At 48.1% G+C, this 19,311-nt stretch overlaps 10 protein-coding genes across 10 annotated transcripts; 4 read left to right on the top strand and 6 right to left on the bottom strand.

Annotated features, from left to right (window-relative positions):
• Positions 1-60: 60 nt before the first annotated feature.
• On the bottom strand, positions 61-2,126 carry B0J16DRAFT_169044 (major facilitator superfamily domain-containing protein). Its single transcript, XM_046122376.1, has one exon. It carries the CDS (start codon positions 2,019-2,021, stop codon positions 195-197), a length of 1,827 nt encoding a protein of 608 aa, XP_045979912.1. The 5' UTR covers positions 2,022-2,126; the 3' UTR covers positions 61-194.
• A 1,909-nt stretch (positions 2,127-4,035) lies between these two features.
• On the top strand, positions 4,036-4,581 carry B0J16DRAFT_417007 (uncharacterized protein; the record flags this gene model as incomplete). Its single annotated transcript, XM_046133649.1, has 2 exons — positions 4,036-4,393; positions 4,447-4,581. Exons 1-2 carry the CDS (start codon positions 4,205-4,207, stop codon positions 4,579-4,581), a joined length of 324 nt encoding a protein of 107 aa, XP_045979911.1. The 5' UTR covers positions 4,036-4,204.
• Positions 4,571-5,973, bottom strand: B0J16DRAFT_346655 (uncharacterized protein). The gene has a single exon (XM_046128481.1). The coding sequence runs from the start codon at positions 5,944-5,946 to the stop codon at positions 4,717-4,719; it is 1,230 nt and encodes a 409-aa protein (XP_045979910.1). The 5' UTR covers positions 5,947-5,973; the 3' UTR covers positions 4,571-4,716.
• A 159-nt stretch (positions 5,974-6,132) lies between these two features.
• Positions 6,133-8,511, top strand: B0J16DRAFT_346654 (amidase signature domain-containing protein). The gene is made up of 6 exons (XM_046128480.1): positions 6,133-6,765; positions 6,820-6,841; positions 6,896-6,903; positions 6,958-7,222; positions 7,275-7,469; positions 7,514-8,511. The coding sequence occupies exons 1-6, from the start codon at positions 6,551-6,553 to the stop codon at positions 8,423-8,425; spliced, it is 1,617 nt and encodes a 538-aa protein (XP_045979909.1). The 5' UTR covers positions 6,133-6,550; the 3' UTR covers positions 8,426-8,511.
• A 306-nt stretch (positions 8,512-8,817) lies between these two features.
• Positions 8,818-10,386, bottom strand: B0J16DRAFT_387161 (uncharacterized protein; the record flags this gene model as incomplete). Its single annotated transcript, XM_046131647.1, has 3 exons — positions 8,818-9,035; positions 9,363-9,497; positions 9,549-10,386. The coding sequence occupies 3 exons, from the start codon at positions 10,384-10,386 to the stop codon at positions 8,818-8,820; spliced, it is 1,191 nt and encodes a 396-aa protein (XP_045979908.1).
• A 175-nt stretch (positions 10,387-10,561) lies between these two features.
• Positions 10,562-11,498, bottom strand: B0J16DRAFT_169000 (uncharacterized protein). Its single transcript, XM_046122375.1, has 2 exons — positions 11,300-11,498; positions 10,562-11,243 (listed from the first exon to the last, which is right to left on the bottom strand). Exons 1-2 carry the CDS (start codon positions 11,346-11,348, stop codon positions 10,738-10,740), a joined length of 555 nt encoding a protein of 184 aa, XP_045979907.1. The 5' UTR covers positions 11,349-11,498; the 3' UTR covers positions 10,562-10,737.
• B0J16DRAFT_168995 (protein RDR1) lies at positions 11,434-13,313 on the top strand. Its single transcript, XM_046122374.1, has one exon. It carries the CDS (start codon positions 11,649-11,651, stop codon positions 13,275-13,277), a length of 1,629 nt encoding a protein of 542 aa, XP_045979906.1. The 5' UTR covers positions 11,434-11,648; the 3' UTR covers positions 13,278-13,313.
• On the bottom strand, positions 13,314-14,159 carry B0J16DRAFT_402714 (uncharacterized protein; the record flags this gene model as incomplete). Its single annotated transcript, XM_046132676.1, has 4 exons — positions 13,314-13,704; positions 13,769-13,867; positions 13,919-14,087; positions 14,135-14,159. The coding sequence occupies 4 exons, from the start codon at positions 14,157-14,159 to the stop codon at positions 13,350-13,352; spliced, it is 648 nt and encodes a 215-aa protein (XP_045979905.1). The 3' UTR covers positions 13,314-13,349.
• A 186-nt stretch (positions 14,160-14,345) lies between these two features.
• B0J16DRAFT_168987 (uncharacterized protein) lies at positions 14,346-16,361 on the top strand. The gene is made up of 2 exons (XM_046122373.1): positions 14,346-15,814; positions 15,867-16,361. Exons 1-2 carry the CDS (start codon positions 14,365-14,367, stop codon positions 16,163-16,165), a joined length of 1,749 nt encoding a protein of 582 aa, XP_045979904.1. The 5' UTR covers positions 14,346-14,364; the 3' UTR covers positions 16,166-16,361.
• An 841-nt stretch (positions 16,362-17,202) lies between these two features.
• Positions 17,203-19,301, bottom strand: B0J16DRAFT_168983 (amino acid permease/ SLC12A domain-containing protein). Its single transcript, XM_046122372.1, has 2 exons — positions 18,534-19,301; positions 17,203-18,486 (listed from the first exon to the last, which is right to left on the bottom strand). Exons 1-2 carry the CDS (start codon positions 19,034-19,036, stop codon positions 17,295-17,297), a joined length of 1,695 nt encoding a protein of 564 aa, XP_045979903.1. The 5' UTR covers positions 19,037-19,301; the 3' UTR covers positions 17,203-17,294.
• Positions 19,302-19,311: the final 10 nt, after the last annotated feature.

Genomic DNA, 19,311 nt, shown 5'->3' with positions numbered 1-19,311 from the left:
GATAACCTTCTGTTACCCAGTAGTCGTAGTTAGCTTGTCACATCTGTCATGGCACAACTTCACTTAGACGAGGATGCGAGATATGTTCATAACAATTTATTTCTTGTGCTATTATTATATCATGTCTAGGCATGCAGCTATCTAATTCGTATATCTTTATGTAGTTGTTCTACTGCTTTGTTCATGTTGCTCATTTACATCTCAATAGCCAACTTGCTGCGAGCTCGCAACTTGTATCCGAACTTGAACATGACGAAAGGAATCAAGCTCAGAACAGTACCGAACAAGGCAAGAATAAGACCAGCGTATTGGCTACCAACATTGTGGAAGAAAGCGTTGGCGAAAAGAGGTGTGACAGCACCGAGAGTGTTTCGCATAAGACCCTGTCCGGCAATGGCAGACGAAGAGCTCTCACCGTAACAATCGGCGGTGTAACTGTATGTACTCTCGAAGACGAAGTAGATACCGAAAGCGATGGGAGCGAGACCGACGGCGGGACCGACCCAAGAGACGTGTGAGTATTGGGTGAAGCTGTAGATGAAGAGACCGATGGGGAGGAACATGGCTCCGTACATGGCACCGTAGAGACGGGCTTCGGGGGTGACCTTGACATTGGGATCGGCGACGAGACGGTCGAACTTGCGCATCTGCCAGTGGTGGGCCAACCAGCCGAGGGTGGTACCAATGCAGAGAGAGATGTAAGGGAGACCAGAGACACCCTCACCCCAGCCGTGGTGCTCCTGGAAGGTGATAGGGATGACTGAAAGGAACAGGAAGACAACAGCCCAGCAGAAGGCAATCCAGAGACCGAAGGCAAAGACGACAGGCTCGGTTACGAGCATGTGAATAGCCTTGACGGAACTGGCCTTAAGCATAGCCTGCAGACTGGGAGTCAAGATATCGCCAGCAGAGACATATCGCTCATCACCAGTAGCTTGTCGCAGAGCCTTAGCGCGCTTGTGAAGAGCGACACCACCACGGGTCTCAGGGAAGTAGAAGAAGATGACGAGCAGGAGAGGGACATTAGCAATGCCCTGAATACCCTCAATCCATCGCCATCCAATAGACTGGTTGATGAAACCAGCGTAGATAGGAGCAGCGACAGTTCCAAAGATAGCAACCCAAGAGAACATAGCCATGGGTCGACTGCGGTGATGAGGCTCGTACATATCATCGAAAGTACCACCGACGAGAATGGTACCAACACAACCGAAAAGACCGAGGAGGAGTCGAAGACCGATGATGGTGTTGATGTCCTGGGCGAGGGCGAGTCCGATGAAGAGGAGTGAGAAGCACAGGAATGAACTGGCGTAGACAACCTTTCGGCCGACCAATTCACAGAAAGGAGCGAGAATCATGGGTGCGATGGCACAGCTAATGTTGAAGGTGAAGAGACCTAGTTGACCCTTGATGTTGGGCGCGTCGAGCTCCTCGCACATACTCGCGATACCGGAACTGTAAGCGGTAGTCGCAAGACCGATGAACAGAGTCATCAGGTTCAGGATAGTAGAGATAGATCGCTTGTACCAAGGGTTCCAGTTGAATGGGTTCTCCTTATCTCCTGAAGCAAAGCCCAGTACGATGTATTCCTTTCCATTCTCGTTGACAACCTCCGTTAGGGTAAGAGGCATGTCAATGTCGACCGTCTTGATAGCACCGAACTCCGAGTCAATAGACTCATTTTCGTCGTTGACATATTTACCACCGACGATACGTCCAGCAAGGGGTTCACCCTTTTCGTTCTTCAGAACCTCAACATCTGTAGACTCGGGGTCGGAAGAGGTCTTCTCCTCACTGTTGGCCAAGGATGGTTGCGCGACAGAGTTCTTTCGCGAAGGGGGAGCCACAGAGTTCTTTCGAGAGGTAGGCGGCACAGCAGAGTTTCTCCTCGTTCCCACAAACGAGTTTGCTCTGGAGTTGGCGTAGAAGCTGGTCGGTCTGGAGGCCGAGGGGGATCCTATGGGGAGAGGGGAGCCCGGTCTGGAGTTTGGGGCAGAGAATGAGGGGATGTAATTAGACATGGTGGGCAATGTCTCTCCAAGTATGGGTTATGGGTGATAAGGGAAAGGGGAGATGTGACTGTTGACTCACGAGAGAAAGAAAGAGATAAGAGATATAAGAAGGACGACGATGCTTCGTCTTTTCCTTGCTAGTGTTGGTATGATGACATCGATTGCCTTGCCTTGACTACTTGCCTTATCATCGCACGTTCTTCATTGTCTGGCCGTTGTACGGTGGAGTTTTGAGATTCTGGTCCACTATACGACCATGAAGACGCCGAGGTATCGGTGGGCGAGTTCCATCTCTACGAGTCGTGTTACAAAAGACCAGATGAAAGGTGACGATCCTCTAGCCTTAGCTTCAGGGGCAACATGAACTAGAACATTTGCCTCTCTTCCAGAAGCTTAGTTGACAGTTAATCATCATGAATTGCATTTTTCTTGGTGGCCATTTGAAGAGTTGTCGATGTTTTTTCACCAACGGTCCCTTTTCGGACTTACAGGTAAGGAATAAGAGAGCGGAGCCTCCGGGAGCGCCGGTCCGCCGAAGTGTGGGTCTCGGTCCGAGAAGGTATGACGTCTTAAGGGCCCGATATCTCGGCGTTAATTGAAGATCTGATCCTCTTTATTTCCTTATCAGTGTCGAAGCTGAGACCTGAAGCGTGGGAGATTGGAGTTTTCATGGCTGTTGATGTTGGAGATATAGCTATAGTGGAACTTGTCGCTCAAGTATAAAGCGGTGATGCCTTTTCCTTTGCGTCACTGAGGTTTTTCTCGTCTTTCTCGGTAGATATTAAGAGTCCGATTCTGACTCGTGTAACGGTGCCAAGGTATTGAGTGCATCTGTCATGAGGCTCCGGGAGGGTCAGGGAAGGACCAGGACAGGGAGGGTCCCTTTGTTCTGCCCTGGTATACCCTCGCATCGTATGCCATACGCGCGATCCTGAAGTCTTAGTGAGGCGATTGAAGGATTCAGTCGTTCGATTGAGGCTATTTGCATTGATGTTGATCTTTTGTTTAGGAGTCCCATGACCTTTTGGTTTGTTCTGAGTCGATAGTTGCAGAATGCAGACATCACGAGAAGCAAATCAATGGATGAGATGCTATACTATACGATGTTATGCGATGCTACACCTATACCCGTCACTAACCGTTGCCATGAGAAACTAGCAAACAATCTCGATGCCACGATGTCTTCAGATTCGCATCACAAAAACAAGTCTTGCACCCGGTCTTTCTCGCGCGCATTCCAAACAAACCCGAAGCGGAATTACAGCACCCCTGACCCTGTGACCCACTGATAAGGAGAGAACTGCCGTGAGGCTCCCGGTGGAGTAATCCTCGGTGAGGCGGTGGATCCGTGAAGAGATCTTCCTTGGCGCGATGCAGGGATGAGATGGCGCTAAGGAAAGCTTCCATACGGGTTCTGAAGAATCTTTTAAGGCAAATCAACGATTGTTTTGCACTGATGACGACATGTTGATGTATTTGAAGCTAAGACGTTGCTTAGACTCTTTAAAAGTTTGACAGGAGGTGAAGCTCCTAATCATAGTGGGTTGAGCGTTGTCGTTGCAGTGATTTGATAACTGGAGCTTGACGTTTGCAAGTTTTACTCGGTATGTCCGTGAACTCGGTAAACAGGAACGGTAGGCGGTCGTAAGTCACTGGAAGCTTGAAGAATTTCGAGATCGGCGGTCTCTGAAACGCCGTTGATAATGTCACCGCGCCACCATAACGGTTCGTGAAGTTGGAGTGACAGTTGGTACCAACGACCCGGATCATTGATAATTAAGCTTAAGTTGCCTGGAATTTCTCAGGTCTTCATTTGACCGAGAAAACTGTTGCATTTATACAATCACATACATAATGTGAAACTGGAATCGGCGTCGTCATGCATGTGGTTGATCTCAGTGATCGATAATCCCATACCCTGGACCTGACAGGTGACAACTGAACACAACCTCAATCACTGCAGTGCATTAAATTATAAGGAACCTGTGATTCTCATGAGAAGGGAAATAGTCAAAACATATGAATACAATTTTCAATGATATCTGCGGCAATCGCGCATCTGACGATATCAGTGGAGAGATCACATGATCCCCACTTCTAGCCAGAACCATAAAACCAATATACCCTCAACCCCTCTCCAACTCTGCTATCACCACCACTAAACCGTCATATCCACATCAAATCAACTCAAAATGGTCTACACAATCGTCGTTCACCTCTACGCCAAGGACGATGAGGAGTCCCTCAAGAAGCTCACCGCTAAGCTGATCGAGGCTAGCCGCGTCTACTCCAAGGACAAGGAGACTCTGTCTTGGCACGTTATGCAGTCCACCTCTGATAAGCGCGCCTTTACCATTGTTGAGCGCTACGAGCAAGAGAGCGTAAGTAACCTCAGAATTAGAAGAGGGAAATGATGTACTGATTAGTTGTGCAGAGCCAGGAGTATCATCTTAACAACCCCTACTGGAAGACGTTCGACCCTTACGTCATTCCTCTGCTTGAGAAGCCCATGGACTTGAGACGTTTTGAGGAGCTTGACACTAGCAAGGACGTTGAGGTTCCTCAATAGATTAGTCAATTGGCTATAGAAGATCTCTTAATATCAAAAACCTCAAATTAAGATATCCAATATCAAACGCCGTCATCAACTGAGTGGAGCCATCATGACACAGAGTGGAAACCCTTAAGAATCCCCATGACAAGCTCACTTGCTATAATTCAACTCAGGATAATCAGGCAAATGCCATCCTCCCTTCTCCTCACTCGAAAATCTGGAAACCAAAGCCGGAATCCTCAAAAGACAAATCAACCAAGCAAACCACTGAAGTACAGTGACACCCCACTGCGTATCAGGTATAAACGTCTTGATAACATTCAACTTGACATTCTGAACCTCATCGATAAACGGCCGTAGCGTGTCATCGTAGTTCACAAATACTAGAGGTAGATCATCGGGATTACGACTGATTTCTCCAGCTAGGACATATGCTCCCACAAAACTCGCTGTAGTGCCCATGCCGCTGAAGGGTGAAGGGCAGTGTGCTGCGTCGCCGAGGAGGACGACGCGGTTTTTGGACCAGATGGGGGTTTGCACTTGGACGACTTCTTGGGAGTAGAAGTTTGAGGTTGTTTTCATTCCTTTGAGGAAACGGTCGATTTGCCATCCTGCGTTGCGGAACTTTTGTGACCAGAATTCTTTCTGTTGTTCGACGGTTCCTTTGTGGATAGCAGATGTTTCAGGGGAGTCGTCTTTCAGGATGAAATAGACTTGGGTCTCAGTTGAATTGTGTGTTCGACGAAAGATCATTCTTCCTTCTGAGGCAGAATATGTCCTTCGGATATTCGTATCACCTTCTTCCCTTGGAATGAAATAATACGCCATATGAAGACCAAGTTGGCGATAGGGATCTGGCATACCAGGTGGATTAATCGCCCTTCGAATCCTCGAACCCTGTCCATCAGCCCCAACCAACAAATCAAACGTATCAGAAGTTCCATCCGAAAAATAAGCATAAACCTTTTTATCATCTTGCTTAAAGCTTTCAACAGTCTTATCAAACAGATACTCCACATCATCCTTGGTAGCATCATACAAAATCCTCACAAGATCACCTCTCATGATTTCATACTCTGAAGTAACAGACTGAGCGCCTTTGCCTGATTTATTGGCCATGATTGTACCGATGACTTTGCCGCTGGAGTCGACGAAGCCTACGCCTGCTTCGTCAACGAGCTTTGAGCGGATGACTTCATCGAGACCCATGCGTTTGACGGTTTGGATTCCTTGTTCGCGAAAATCGATTTGGGCTCCTGTTGCGCGGAGGGCTGGGAAGCGTTCGACAATTGTTACACGGTGGCCTAGACGGACGAGCCAGAAGGCTAGTGCTGGGCCAGCGCAACCACCGCCGCAAATTAAGACTTTGAGGGAGGACATGGTAATATTCGTAAAGGAGTATAGAATGTTTGATATGATTTACAAAAGTCTTGGCAGGGGTCTTGTTCACTTAAAAGCACCAACTCGGATAACTCGGATGAGGCGTTCACTTGTAAGACGGCTTATTCCAGATCCGATTATGAGTGCATCCTATCAGAAAACCTGTTATACGAGAATCAATTACACGTTCTCTTAGTTATGATTTCATTGAAGCCTTCGAACATTCCCCAACCTTAATGACTCTCCGGTTGGCATAATGTTGACAATTACACGTTCTTGCAGGTGTTGTTAACCCACCTACACGACCTTGAGAGTTGTTGACATTGAGATTCCAGTTAGCAATGGAGTCCTGGCATTTAGCGGTCTTGCACTTAAGAAAGTTCATCTACGCATTCTGCAAGTGCATTTTTGGTGATGGTGATGGTGATGTCGGTGTTAGTTGATCTTCAGTCGGGTTTGGGATCGGGTCTGACCCGGAGGTCATTCTCGGGAAAGAGCATATGCGGGGTCACCCCGACTAATACCACCCTCCCGACTTCGGGCTTTGGACACTTAGATACTAATTGTTTCAACTCTCTAAGGCTTCCTATCATCAAATTCCACCATGGCGACTAAGAACTGGGAAGAAGTTGCTGCGCAAAAGCGACAGAAACAAGCAGAAGATATCGCAGCTTTTGTCTCGGCAGAGTTGTCCGATGCTGAACAGCAAAGAGAGTACCACAGCTCGATCACAGGGATCGACAATATTACCCTGTTAGCAGAAAAGATTGGTCAAGGGGAATATTCGAGTGAGGAAGTTACGAAGGCTTATATCTCACGGTGAGTTCCATTGGCGCAACTTTGTTGATGAGTACTGAGATGGTTATGTGTAAGCGCGATTGAGGCGCACAAAAGAGTAAGTTAATTGAGGCTCCTGGCAATTGATGAACGCATGTTAACATTAACGCAGACGAACTGGTAAGCTATTTGAAAGATTTCTGGTATAGGTAGTCATATTGATCAGAAGTTTAGTCTCACAGAGATCCTCTTCAAAGATGCTCTAGCTCAAGCTCGAGAACTCGACGAGTACTACACCAAAGAAGGCAAAACAAAAGGACCATTCCACGGAATCCCAATCAGCTTGAAAGATCAATTCAACGTCAAGGGCCACGATACGACTCTAGGCTACACTGGAAGGTCTTTCAAGCCAGCTTCTGAAGATGCAGTTCTGGTCAACATCCTGAAGAAGTTGGGTGCGGTAGTAATTTGCAAGACCAACCTTCCACAGAGTATCATGGTAAGCGAACGCGACTGTATGGGTGGTGACGGTGATAGCTGATTGACTCTAGTGGGCTGAGACAGACAACCCTCTTTGGGGCTTGACCGAGAACCCCATTATCCCTGGTTACACACCTGGAGGTTCGACGGGCGGTGAATCGGCACTTCTGTATTCTCAAGGAAGTCTTGTAGGATTTGGATCGGACTTGGGCGGCAGTATCCGTATGCCAGCTCATTTGATGGGGTTGTATGGCTTCAAGCCCAGTGTAAGTCTTCCGCTCCCTCGATGATCCTGTCTAACGAGATACAGAGCCCTCGACTACCTTACTATGGTGTACCTGTCACAACCGATGGCCAAGAACATGTCCCTTCATCAATCGGTCCACTTGCGCGCTCAATGTCATCAATCCACGATGTAACAAAAGAGATCATACTGCAAGAACCTTGGACTCAAGACTGTCGTTGCGTTCCAATCCCATGGCGTCAAAATGCTTATGACGACGTTCTAAACCGCAAATTGACAATCGGTATAATTCGTGACGATGGAGTCGTAAAGCCCCATCCTACTATCTCTCGCGTACTCGAAGAGACAGTCACAGCACTGAGATCCGCCGGCCACGAAGTGATCGAATGGATCCCAGATCGCCACGCAGAGGTCATCGAAGTCATGGACGCTTACTTTACCGTCGACGGTCTCGAAGATGTTCGTCGCGATGTCGAAGTAGGAGGCGAACCCTTCATCACTGCTGTCCAGACCCTCGTCGACCGTGGAAAGGCCATTTCCGTCTTCGAATACTGGCAACTCAACAAGCGCAAGCGCGAGCTTCAACAAGCCTACCTAGAAAAGTGGAACAACAGCATCTCAGAAAAGACTGGTCGTGTCGTAGATGCGCTCATAACACCCGCCTTGGTACACGCTGCTGTACCACATAACAGTATCAAGTGGGTTGGATATACCAAGGTGTGGAATCTGCTTGACTATACGGCTTTGGTGATTCCAGCTGGTACGGTCGAACCGCAGGATCTTGGAGCGAAATGGGATCATGAGAGTAGGAATGAGAAGGATGAGTGGTGTAAGAAGCTTTGGGAGGAGAAGAAGGAAGAGATGGCGAAGCATCAACTGCCGGTGGATATCCAGATCGTTGGAAGGCACTTGGAGGAGGAGAAGGTGTTGGCTATTGGTAAGGTTATAGATGATCTTTTGCGTAGTCGATCTCAGTAGTTGATATTCAGGCCTGGAAGAGTTAAATCTACAGGGCTATAGAGAGATATTAGATGTAGAACGAGCCTAGAATCTGACATCCGTAGACTTTCTTATCATAAGGTACTCTTATTCTTAGTCTTTCGTAGCCTGAACCCTTCTCATCCTTATACTTTCTCATCCTCACTATCTTTAGGCTCAACAAAATATCGCCAATCAAGTCCGTCTTCCTTTTTTTCTTGGCAGTCGGCTCATCTCTCTTCTTCAATCATAACCTCTTTCGCCCACATCTTACTTCCTTCAATCAGATCAGGAGCCTTCTCGATCCATTGCTGTATAGTAGTGGCGATATTCCGGAATCCTGGAGAGCTTGTTTGTTCCCTCTCTTCTTGTAAATCTCCAATAATACCGTATTACGCAAACATCGGAGGCGGTGTAAGTCGGGTAACGGTGTCGTAGCCATTAGGCTCGGAGGTTAGGGGCTCTTTGTGAGTCGGATTCAGGTCAGGGAAGTCGATCTGAGTAAGCGTAACAAGACACACTTCAGTAGCCTCCTGCTCAGGAGGCTTCCGCTGTAGAACGGCGTTGTAGTGTGCCTGTTCTGCAGCATTGTAGTAATCGGAGCCGGATGCTTGCCAGCATGTCAGGGTATCAGCTGAGTGATAAGATGCTGATCCTATGCTCGTGTTACCATGCTAGTGAGCACAGCTGCACGCATAGAAGGGATATCCTTTTTGGAATCCATCATATCAGAGGCATCGAGTTGCTGGTAATCCATTAGAATGTGGACAATGCTGAAGTATTAGTACTGTTTAGCCTACAAAGTGTGTCTTTCGGTGTAAGTGAAGCTGTAGACTTGTTAGATTTGCGAACACATTTCCAGCAGCCTCACAGCCCACAACACAACAAACAAGGCGTCCACTAAGTGTCCAGACAACTACTGAAGCGAGCCTCTTACTCCTATCCTGTAGCCTCTCAATTGGTGGCCGAAGCCTCTTCTCATGATTGACGAGTGCCTGTGTAATATCCTCCGTGGCCATCAGCTCTTTCCCCAAGACTTCAGCCAATATAAGGGCCATGCGAGCGCCTTGGCCTGATCAGAGTGTGAGGCAATGTGCTGAGTCTCCAAGAAGGAGAACGCAACCTTTTGACCACCGTTGTAGTTTGACCAGTGTTAGGCTGTCAATGATGGGTGATGGACCAGACCGTTCGGCACGATCGATGACTTGGGCTATTCTGGGAGATCCAGGGATGACCTTGCGCAGAAGGCCAAATCCTAGAGCTCGATCTTGTAGCGCAGAGCCATAGTCGCGCCAGATGTGAAGTGCTGCAAGTCTATCATCCTGCAGTCTATACAGAATGTCCAGATGGCCCAGACTATTGAATGAGACATAGCTCGCTCTCAGGGGTTCTTTTTGTTCAAGGCCGTATGTCGCATAGCACAGTCCAAGATCCTCCAGGCAATCCTCATCTTTCCAGAACATCTTCCGAACAGGTGACCGGATCCCATCCGCACCGATCAATAAGTCCGCCTCTATAACATCACCACTTCTCAGAGTCGCCCATATCTTTTGCCCATCCTCAATTTCGGCGACAGCGTCCAGTGTCCCATTGAATTGGATAGTAGCCGACTCATGTAACGCTCCAGCTAGTAAGGCAGCGAGATCCCCTCGACAAACTGCGCGACTTTCCGTCCCGCCGTGAACGTCTTCATAATTGAAGCTGGTAAGCTCACGACTTTTGTTATCGTGAAGCGCGTTCCTATCAACGTCGTATGAGATGGCTTTGAGATCTTCGTATAAACCCATTGCCTTGATCTTCTCGAGACAACGACCTGACAGACTCATCACGTACCCGCCGCTGCGGATCGTTGGTGCTCTTTCGATGATGAGAGTGGTCCAGCCTGCTTTGTTGAGCCACCATGCTGCAGAGACACCGGCGATTCCGGCGCCGATTATGAGGGCTTTTGGCTTGCGGTCCATGACTGACAAGGGTTGATGGAAATGACCTTAAAGCCCCAAAGTTCTATAAGAAAGATGAGGGAACAAATGCATAAATACTAACCTATCCGCCTAAACATCTCGGCTCCCTTCCGCTCGGGTTGTCAGATTGATAAGATCATCACAGATCATGTCCACTGAGTCCATGGGTCCAACGCTCCATGCGGTTCATTTCCGCCCATAGACCCACGAGGCTGAACGCTAGAGGCAGCTGAACTCACGAATTACTTAAAGTAGGACATCATCATCAAGGTTCTCAATCTTGATACCCGCTGTCTTGGTCACAGTCCGCTATCCTAGCGCTGGATCCACTTATTCCAAGCATCTCGTAACTCATGTCCCTTCGTCATTGTTCATCTCGGTGATCAACCCCACGAAAACCACAAGGACGGCAGCATACGCCGCAATACTCGACATGACCTCCATAGAACTCTTAAGAAACCACGCTGCCAGCACTCCGAAGACAACAACAAAGACCGTTGTAGAGATCAAAGCTGTCCAGAGGTTATTATGCAGAACCATTAGCCACATCGGTACAATCAGAAAGATTCCAGCTACAGCTGCCATGCCTAGCCGTTGGTAGAATTCTGTGAACCAATTCCGCCGGTAGTTGTCTCTTCTTGTATCACTGATAAGTTCCGCATCCTTCTCATCGTTCTGCCAATACCCAATTGCATCAAACTCATTGCTTTCATCGCCTTGTTCGAGCCTCCCTGCTTTATTTCCGATTATTTGTCTTAGAAGATTCCGGTCCAGCCACTTTTCTCCACTGAGGTAAAAAGGATCGTCTTCTGCCAAACTTCGCTTTTCCATATACTCATAATCTTTGAGCGCTTGGACTGGAAGTCAAGAGTCAATCACACTGATCATGGTTAATAGAAGTTTTGGATCTCACTGTTAGTAGGATGCAGTTCCAATACAGATGGCTTCAAGGTAATGCGCATATGCCTCGGTCTGAAAGAGGAGTCGCCGAGCTTAACACGAGTAAGACGGCTCGAATTCAGATGAAAAATAATATTTTAATACTTCCTGAATCACATGGACTGTAATGTTTGGAGTTTTGAATGATATATGAGGAATCGGACCTTGGATGGATCTATCATCAGTTCCGGCGAAGTTTCCGAGATAGCCGACATACCCGCTCGGGCCGTACCATCCGACGGCAGCTTACACTTCCCGTACACTCCCCAATTTCAACTTAGACTCTCATCAATTATTCATCGGGTACCTTCAATACTGAATCCATGTCCTCCACTCAAGGCCGCAAACGCTCCAGATTAGCATGCGAAACATGCAGGGATTTAAAACGGAAATGCGACGGCAATCAGCCCTGCGGAGCCTGTATCCGCTTCGAATATGAGTGCACTTACAAAACCCCTGCCAACAAGAAGAGAAAAACAGTCGAACCGGATCAGGCGCCGCCTCTTCCATCGCCTCCAGTACATACTGAAAAAGAAGTTCGACCTCGTGCGGCATCGCCGCACCATCTTCAGTCTCTCGAAGCAAACTCTGGGGCTGCCTTTCTTAGAAGGCTGGCGTTGAGGCTGGATCCGAAAAGTGCACCTCGGATGCACACTTTCTCATGGAATGCTTTTCTTGGGGCGCGAAGGGAATCGCAGTCTCCAGTTTCCAGACCAATTACAGAAATGTTGTCTCGGAATGAGATGAGTAATCTCAGCACCATCTATTTTGAAAAACTGGATATCATCTACGGCTTCATCGATCGCGATTGGGTTTCGCGTATAATCCAAAACAGATGGGCTGGTCTCACATATGATCCATCCGAAGATGCAGTCCTGTGCGGCATAGCAGCTATTGGATGCTTGTTTTCGGAAGTTGAACCATCGCCATTGGAACTTGACTTGATAGAAACCGCCAGATTTATCCTCGAACAAAAGATGTCCGATACTCCTTCTTCCACTGAGATCACAGGGTGGTTGCTTCGAGTGATCTATCTGAGAACTGCGGAGACACCACATACAGCGTGGATCGCTAGCTCTATTCTTATGCATATGCTGGAAGCAGCAGGCTTGCATTGCGAACCAAGCGAAGAGTCGGTTTTCCAAGTTGCCGAGGAGCAAGTTGACGCAGAACTTCGAAGGAGACTATTCGCTGTCGCAGAGCATTTAAATATTTGGATTTCTTTCGATATGGGTCGGTCCAGAACTATTCTTTGCAATTCAACCTTGGAGATGCCAGTGGCAAGAGAAGGGGACTACACATACGAAATCATGGAGCTGTTACCTTACTCGACAGCTCTTGACCCAAACAAAACGCGGGATGCTTCTGAGCTCGAGGCCTCGCTATCAGTGGTGCTTGATCGCGTCCACTCAGTTCCGCCCTCGATTATGGCTCAATGCAATCTAGCTCTATGTCTTTGCCGGCGATTACAGTCGATGAACACATCTTTCACTGGGAAAACTCTAGATAAGATACTCTCAATTACTCTCAGAGGCATCGAAGCCGCTCAAGCTATCCTCGACGCTCGTTCTCCGTGGCATCAGATGGCCAACGTGCCCTTTCAAATCATATGCTTACTTTTAGCCATCGATACAAGGGAATCTTTAGCACAGCTCAAAGATGCCATGCAATGCCTTAGTAACATTGCTACGGTATACGACACCAACGCCACGAAGGAGGCGATGAACACGGCATCTTTACTCATATTGATGCAACAGCGAAGAAAAGAGAAATGTGCGACGGATTTGGGTGACATCGTCAAGAGTTTCCCTATTGTTCCGCTATCAGAGCCTCAGGTTGAGGCTCCACCGCAGGTCATGGATGATATGAGATGGTTCAATAACTTGGCGGGGGAACTGGCAGGCTTTGATTACTCTGACTTGGACCGGTTTCTCTTTCAAAGCTCATTCTAATTTTAAACCAACAATACCCTTCTAAGTTTCTCATGCCATTTTACAATTAAAGAATACCCAATCTGCCGCTCTCTACCTCTTTCTATACCAGATCCTCGACGGTCTACTATTCCTAATCTTTTTCTGTAACTGGAAGATACCATACATAAGAGCCTCAGAAGTAGGCGGACATCCAGGAATATACATATCAACAGGGACTATACGGTCAACTCCCCGTACAACACTGTAGCTATAATAATAGTATCCTCCGCCATTGGCACAAGATCCCATGCTGATCACCCACCGCGGCTCAGGCATCTGATCATAGACTTGTCGAAGAGCGGGGGCCATCTTGTTCGTGACTGTCCCTGCTACAATCATAACATCCGCCTGGCGAGGTGAGGCGCGGAAGATGATTCCTAAACGATCTTGATCGTACCTTGGCATGCTTGAATGTATGTCAGGATAACGAAATTACACTTTCACCACAGCACCATGAATCCTCTGCTTACCTTACGTGCATCATTTCCAAAGAGCAGCATGCGAGACCGAAGCTCAAAGGCCAAAGAGAGCCCTGCCTCGCCCAGTTGGCGAGTTTGTCGACGGTTGTTCTGTGTCACGATCTGTCAGGATGGTGTTGAGAAAGGTAGGGCGGTACGTACAGGGCATAGTCTACCAAATTACTTGGTTTCTCTTCAGCTAAAGATGCAGGATGCCTTGGAGTAAGTTTATTTGCGGTAGCAGCTGTTGTTACTGCTCTTCTTTGTTGTTCTCCAAGGCTGAGTGTTGGTGTTTGGATAGTTGACGTGAGGGCCAGTGGCCTGGTTGCAACTGTGCGGTGTAAGTCAAGCTGAATGAAGGATACCGTTATTACTTACATCTAGCTAACTGTAATCGATTCATTGTGAAATCGACACAACAGAAATAATGAGTAACAGTCGATTTAAGAAGGGGAGGAGAGAACAAAGAGGATCCCATTAAATACATGCCCACTTACACGGTGATCCTCTTCGGGAAATAACCACATGACCCCACTTATCTCACCTTCACCTCGGGAAATTCCCACATCATCAACTTCATTCCTCTCACCCCATCTCATTGCATTACCATGGCAGATCCACAATGTCCAACCTGCAGCAAGCCAACCGCCTCACCTCAAACCCAATGCCCCTTCTGTAACAAGTCCTTTGGTAGAGCAGATGTCGCTCGACGACATACCCGCTCATGCCCAGCCCGGAAGGGTCGCGCTTTGCTACCAAACGCCAAACGGGGAAGAAAGCTTCGCGCTTGTGATAATTGTGCGAGAGCGAAGCTTTCTTGTAACGCGGGTTTACCGTGTGGGCGATGCGAGGGTAAAGGTTTTGCCTGCGTTTACAGCGCGCTATGCCATGATGCTTCACACAGGTCTGCTATTAACGAGAAACTGAAGGATACTCGGCATAGTTTGTCGTTTCTGTTGCAGGCTAGTGATCCCAGTCATACTTCTCTGGATGTGACTGTTGCTGCTGAGCCAGAGAGAACATCGGAGGAGCCGACTTGGAGACATCAGGATCAATGGGATGCAGAGACTGTTGATCCCAAGTTTCTGCTTTTGAACTTGTCGGATATGTTACTCGATGAGCCTATGGACTACGAGAACTCTGGAGATAGACTACAGTTCCAGAACATCTTCAATGTTCCATCCACTGCAACCGATACCCTCACAGCACGAATCGCCACCTTGTCAAAGGACCTTCAAGGTATGGTCACCAACAAACCTCATCTAAAAGAAGGCTTGGAACATACCGACCAAAGAGGTTTCTTTACTACATCTTACTTTCACAATGCGTTCATTGCCTTCTTCCGTCGAAGATATTACCACAAGCCCTCAATCCACTGGTCAACGTTCCATCTCGACAAGATAGCGCCTCATTTTCTCCTAGCTGTCATTCTAACCGGGACTGCTTACTTGCAGTACCTCGACCAGTCTCCTCAGCACTTCCTCACAGCAACACTACTCGAACTTGCGGAGAAGTACATCTTCAAAGAGCTCAAGCGACTAGCGGATCAGAATATCACTCCTCTTACATCTAATCACATGCTTGAGATATGTCAAGCTTCCGTTCTGATGAATAGTCTCGAGGGTAGCACAAATCACACTGAAGCTCGGCGAAGGATTGCTAGTAAGCGCATCCCAACGCTTGTCGCAGTGTTGAGAAAGACTGGTCTGGTGGGGCTGAAACATCGACCAGACGAGGTGAGCTGGGAGGAGTTTATCCGTCAAGAGACTTGTATCAGAGTGGTTTCTTGGACGTTTACCAATGATACCCTTATGAGTTTATTCTGCAATCACCCACCTGCTATGACTGTGAAGGAAATGGTGGGACATCTTCCTTGCTCGAGCGAGCTGTGGGAGGCAGACTCAGGCGTGGCTTTTGAAGGGGTTAGACATAAACTAACAAGAGCACATCCATCGAATCGCCATGAGGCTGTATCTGGACTACTTTCAGATGACTGGACCTCACTCAAAGAGTCTTTTGGAAAATTGGATCCCACAGATCTATTTCTCATCAGCGGAGGTTCATATTCCCTTCCCAAGGTCAACCTCACTACTAATTCCTTTCTACACAGGTCTAATGCGTCACGTCTTCCACTGCCGAACATCCATCACAACACCTGACTACACATCCATGGTCCTACGCGCCCTTGACAGATGGGATTCCCTCTGGACAAAGGCTTTCGAGCGGATACCAGTGGATGAACGAAGATGGCTTGGTATCGTGAGACACTCTCCTGAAGTGATTGCTTTATCGCGAAGGATGATAGAGCTCAGTGGAACGGAAGAGGCTGAGAAATCTGCTTACTTGCAGTGTGTCGCTACGTATGATACTGCTGTGTTTCATGAGTTTGTTCAGAAGTATGGACAATAATGAGGCGGGCCAAGAGGAGTAACAACGACATAAAGGCCACTAGTTACAGCTATAGTGGCAAGAGTAGATAGTGACTTTCCGAGTCCTGGAGGATCAGCCAGGATCATGCCTTGGAATCGGGAGTCTTTAGCATATATAGCTGATGCTGCAGCTTGGGCTTGGTGAGGGAAACGTTGAATAATATCCTTGAATTCCTGCATAGCGCCATGTCATAATACTTAGTGCCTATTAATCTATAAGAAGTAAATATAAGCAATGTTAATCTCCTGGAATATGGTTGAGACCTCGTACAATGTCTTCATGGATGCTGTTGAAGAACGAAATGAATCTATGTTCATCGTAACCCGCAGCAACGGCTTGTGCATGAGTATACTTTGCTGGGTTATTTTCATCTTCGTACTCATCGCTGTCCTTATTCTCACTGGATTAAGAGACACTGTAAATATTATCTTCCTGATCCTCTTTCGCTTGTTGGCCTAGAGATAGAGGTGGAGGGTGTTGGTAAAACAAAACCTTCCCCGGGCTTCAGTCACCCAATCCGGTACTCTGACTGTGGCTTTGGGAAGGGTAAATGTGGTATTTGCAGGCGCTTTGTTATCTGATTAATCTCATCTGCGATGTTGCAGATCCGGTCTCTTGTGTTGGTCCATGGTAAGCGCGTGTCAACGTCTTACAAACTATTAGCGGCCGAGAGCCTAAGAGATGAAGTAATTGAGATATTTTATGTAAATTTAGACAAGCCTTTGGTCTGCTTTCTTTTTGTGCTCTAAGCTTTAGAAGACAGGCAGGTCGGGGTGTTTAGAAGCGAGGGAGGCGTTGAATCCTAGTAACCACTTAACGAATGCTCCAAATTATCGAACACCACTGTAACCCAGCGACGACTCAGTATTCACAAAAGAGATGCTTCCCAACATACTGTTACGTGACTTTGCATCTGATTGCTGCCGGCCTTCAAATTGACTGCGCTTAATGTAAGAACTGTTAATAGAGTAGAGTGCACAGTCATCACAGGTAAAGGAACAAGTAATTGAGTGATTCGAACAATGTAAATTGTACTATCTTTCGCAAATGATATCATCCATTCATAGTCATGCTAAAACAAAAATCTCATAAATTGATCCGCAGACATTTATACTTCAGAAGAAGTCTTCTTCTTGTGGAAGAAGCAAGGCATGCAAAGCTGAGCCATCTCAGTCCAGAAGCCAACAGGGGGCTCGGTGAAGGTAGCCTCGTAAGCCTCAATTTGAGGTCGCTCCCAGACAAGATCAACCTCGTGGGGCTGGAGCCACTTGGTCTTCTTGAAGACCTTCCAGCCAACGAAGAGGAGAATAGCGAGGATCTGCATGGAGTAGTTCTGGAAGAAAACCTCGACGTCGAACTTGGGTCGGAAAGCGTAGTATCCGTAAGCGAGGACGAGGACGAATTGGACAGCCAGGGCGATGTAAGCACCGTAGGGCTGGAAGTAGCCGTAGTAGGGACGCTCGGTCTTGCGGTCGACACCCTGAGCGACACAGGCACGGTGGTAGTTGATGAAGGTGATGTTCATGATCATGAAGGTGATGAGACCGCCACCAGTGACAATGCTGATCAACCAGCCGAGAACCTTGGCAGAGCCGTTGGCGACTTGCAAGAAGGAGAGGAATGGGAAGAGCATTGTGATGCAGAAGCAGTAAATAGGAATACCGCTCTTGTTGCAGTATCGTAGGAATTGAGGGGCGCGGCCTTCAAGGGAAAGAGAGTAGAGAGCACGGGTAGCACAGTAGGTGTATGTGTTACCGGCGGAGAAGATAGATGTAAGGATCAGGAAGTTGACGAAGTGAGGAAGACCCTTAATACCAAGGTTGGTCATGGCAATGACATAGGGGGAGGAAGCAGCATTTCCAGTGCCACCAGCGCCGAAGTAGATGTCAACGAGCTTGGGGTCGTTGTAAGCACAGCAGATGCCGACAGCGAGGGCACCAACGATGAAGAAGATGCAGAATCGGTAGTAGACGGTCTTGAAGGCGCTCTTAATGGTGAATGTAGGGCGTTGAGCCTCAGCAGAGACCATAGAAATGTACTCGGGGCCGACGACGGTGAAGGAGGCGCTGAAGAGGGCGGCGAGGAAACCCTCGAAGCGGCCCTTATCGCCCTGGCTGAGGTATGTAGTGAAGGAGCCGGGGTTGGAGAAATGTCGGAAGCCGTAGGCGTCGTGCTGGGGGTTTCCACCGCACATAGTGACGAAGGTGAAGGCGAACAGGAGGAAGATGAGGATCAGCTTTCCACCTGAGAGCCAGAACTCGGATTCACCATAGAAGCGGACGGCGAGGACGTTGAGGAGACTGGGATGGTTAGTGTTGTTCGCAGTGATTAAAGAGAGGCAACTTACCCATAGCAGATAATGACAGCAGCGCAGATACCGGCAGTTGGGCCAGCTTCAAGAGCTTTAGGACTCCAGAAAGAGATAACAGAAGTCAAAGCAGTAATCTCAAAGGGAATAATCAGAGCCTCATAGAGGAAGAAGTTCCAGCCAGCGACGAAACCAAGGGCATCGTCAACCCAGTAACCAGCCAAGCGAACAAAACCACCAGCAACAGGCATGTAGGTGTTCATCTCAGCAATCGAGTTGTTGACGAGAGCAAGGACAAGAGAGTAGAGTGTGTAAGCGATGAGAAGACTGCCAGGACCGCCCTTGGCGAGACCTCCACCGATGGAGATGAAGAGGGCTGTTCCGATGGAACCACCGGCGGCGATAAGCTGGATCTGACGGTTGTTGAGACGTCGATGGAGATGACCCATGCTATCGTCAACGCCAAATTGGATGCTGGAGGCATCGCCAGCGGCGGCTGAAGCCTTGCCCGCTGAGTTTCTTCTCTTTTCGTCGTCTGACATTGTGATTGTGGAGAGAGTAAAAGGTGAAGAGGAAGGAGGTGATGAGGGAAGATGTTCGTTGGAGACGAGGTCTGAGGAGAAAAACAAACACTGGAATGGGGAGGAAAGAGCGAGTATTAAATACCTTAGTCTGTTTCTGAGCAAGAGGCACAGATAACAGTGTTCAGTCTACGAGCATGGTGTAGAGAGCTTATCTCGGATGGCCTGTCTAGCCACTGCGCTACTGTAGCAAGCCATGGTCCAGGCCTTTGTGGTTTAGACCAAGTTAGTGATAG

This window comes from Fusarium flagelliforme (assembly GCF_020744385.1).
Source record: "Fusarium flagelliforme strain FIESC 12 MPI-CAGE-AA-0113 chromosome Unknown B0J16scaffold_6, whole genome shotgun sequence".
Lineage (NCBI taxonomy): Eukaryota > Fungi > Ascomycota > Sordariomycetes > Hypocreales > Nectriaceae > Fusarium > Fusarium flagelliforme.
The sequence above is the reverse complement of the archived record's forward strand: the minus strand, read 5'-3'. Positions and strand labels throughout refer to the sequence as shown.

Excerpts from the sequence above, each read along its gene's own strand:
- B0J16DRAFT_346655 (XM_046128481.1), bottom strand. The coding sequence starts at position 5,946 with ATGTCCTCCCTCAAAGTCTTAATTTGCGGCGGTGGTTGCGCTGGCCCA.
- B0J16DRAFT_168995 (XM_046122374.1), top strand. The coding sequence starts at position 11,649 with ATGTCCTCCACTCAAGGCCGCAAACGCTCCAGATTAGCATGCGAAACA.
- B0J16DRAFT_346654 (XM_046128480.1), top strand. The coding sequence starts at position 6,551 with ATGGCGACTAAGAACTGGGAAGAAGTTGCTGCGCAAAAGCGACAGAAA. Across the intron at positions 6,766-6,819 it reads ACGAAGGCTTATATCTCACG|CGCGATTGAGGCGCACAAAA; the intron begins GTGAGTTCCATT and ends GTTATGTGTAAG. Across the intron at positions 7,470-7,513 it reads TGTATGGCTTCAAGCCCAGT|AGCCCTCGACTACCTTACTA; the intron begins GTAAGTCTTCCG and ends AACGAGATACAG.
- B0J16DRAFT_169044 (XM_046122376.1), bottom strand. The coding sequence starts at position 2,021 with ATGTCTAATTACATCCCCTCATTCTCTGCCCCAAACTCCAGACCGGGC.
- B0J16DRAFT_169000 (XM_046122375.1), bottom strand. The coding sequence starts at position 11,348 with ATGCGCATTACCTTGAAGCCATCTGTATTGGAACTGCATCCTACTAAC. Across the intron at positions 11,244-11,299 it reads GGAACTGCATCCTACTAACA|TCCAAGCGCTCAAAGATTAT; the intron begins GTGAGATCCAAA and ends CTTGACTTCCAG.
- B0J16DRAFT_168987 (XM_046122373.1), top strand. The coding sequence starts at position 14,365 with ATGGCAGATCCACAATGTCCAACCTGCAGCAAGCCAACCGCCTCACCT. Across the intron at positions 15,815-15,866 it reads TCTATTTCTCATCAGCGGAG|GTCTAATGCGTCACGTCTTC; the intron begins GTTCATATTCCC and ends CTTTCTACACAG.
- B0J16DRAFT_168983 (XM_046122372.1), bottom strand. The coding sequence starts at position 19,036 with ATGTCAGACGACGAAAAGAGAAGAAACTCAGCGGGCAAGGCTTCAGCC. Across the intron at positions 18,487-18,533 it reads GCTGTCATTATCTGCTATGG|TCTCCTCAACGTCCTCGCCG; the intron begins GTAAGTTGCCTC and ends TAACCATCCCAG.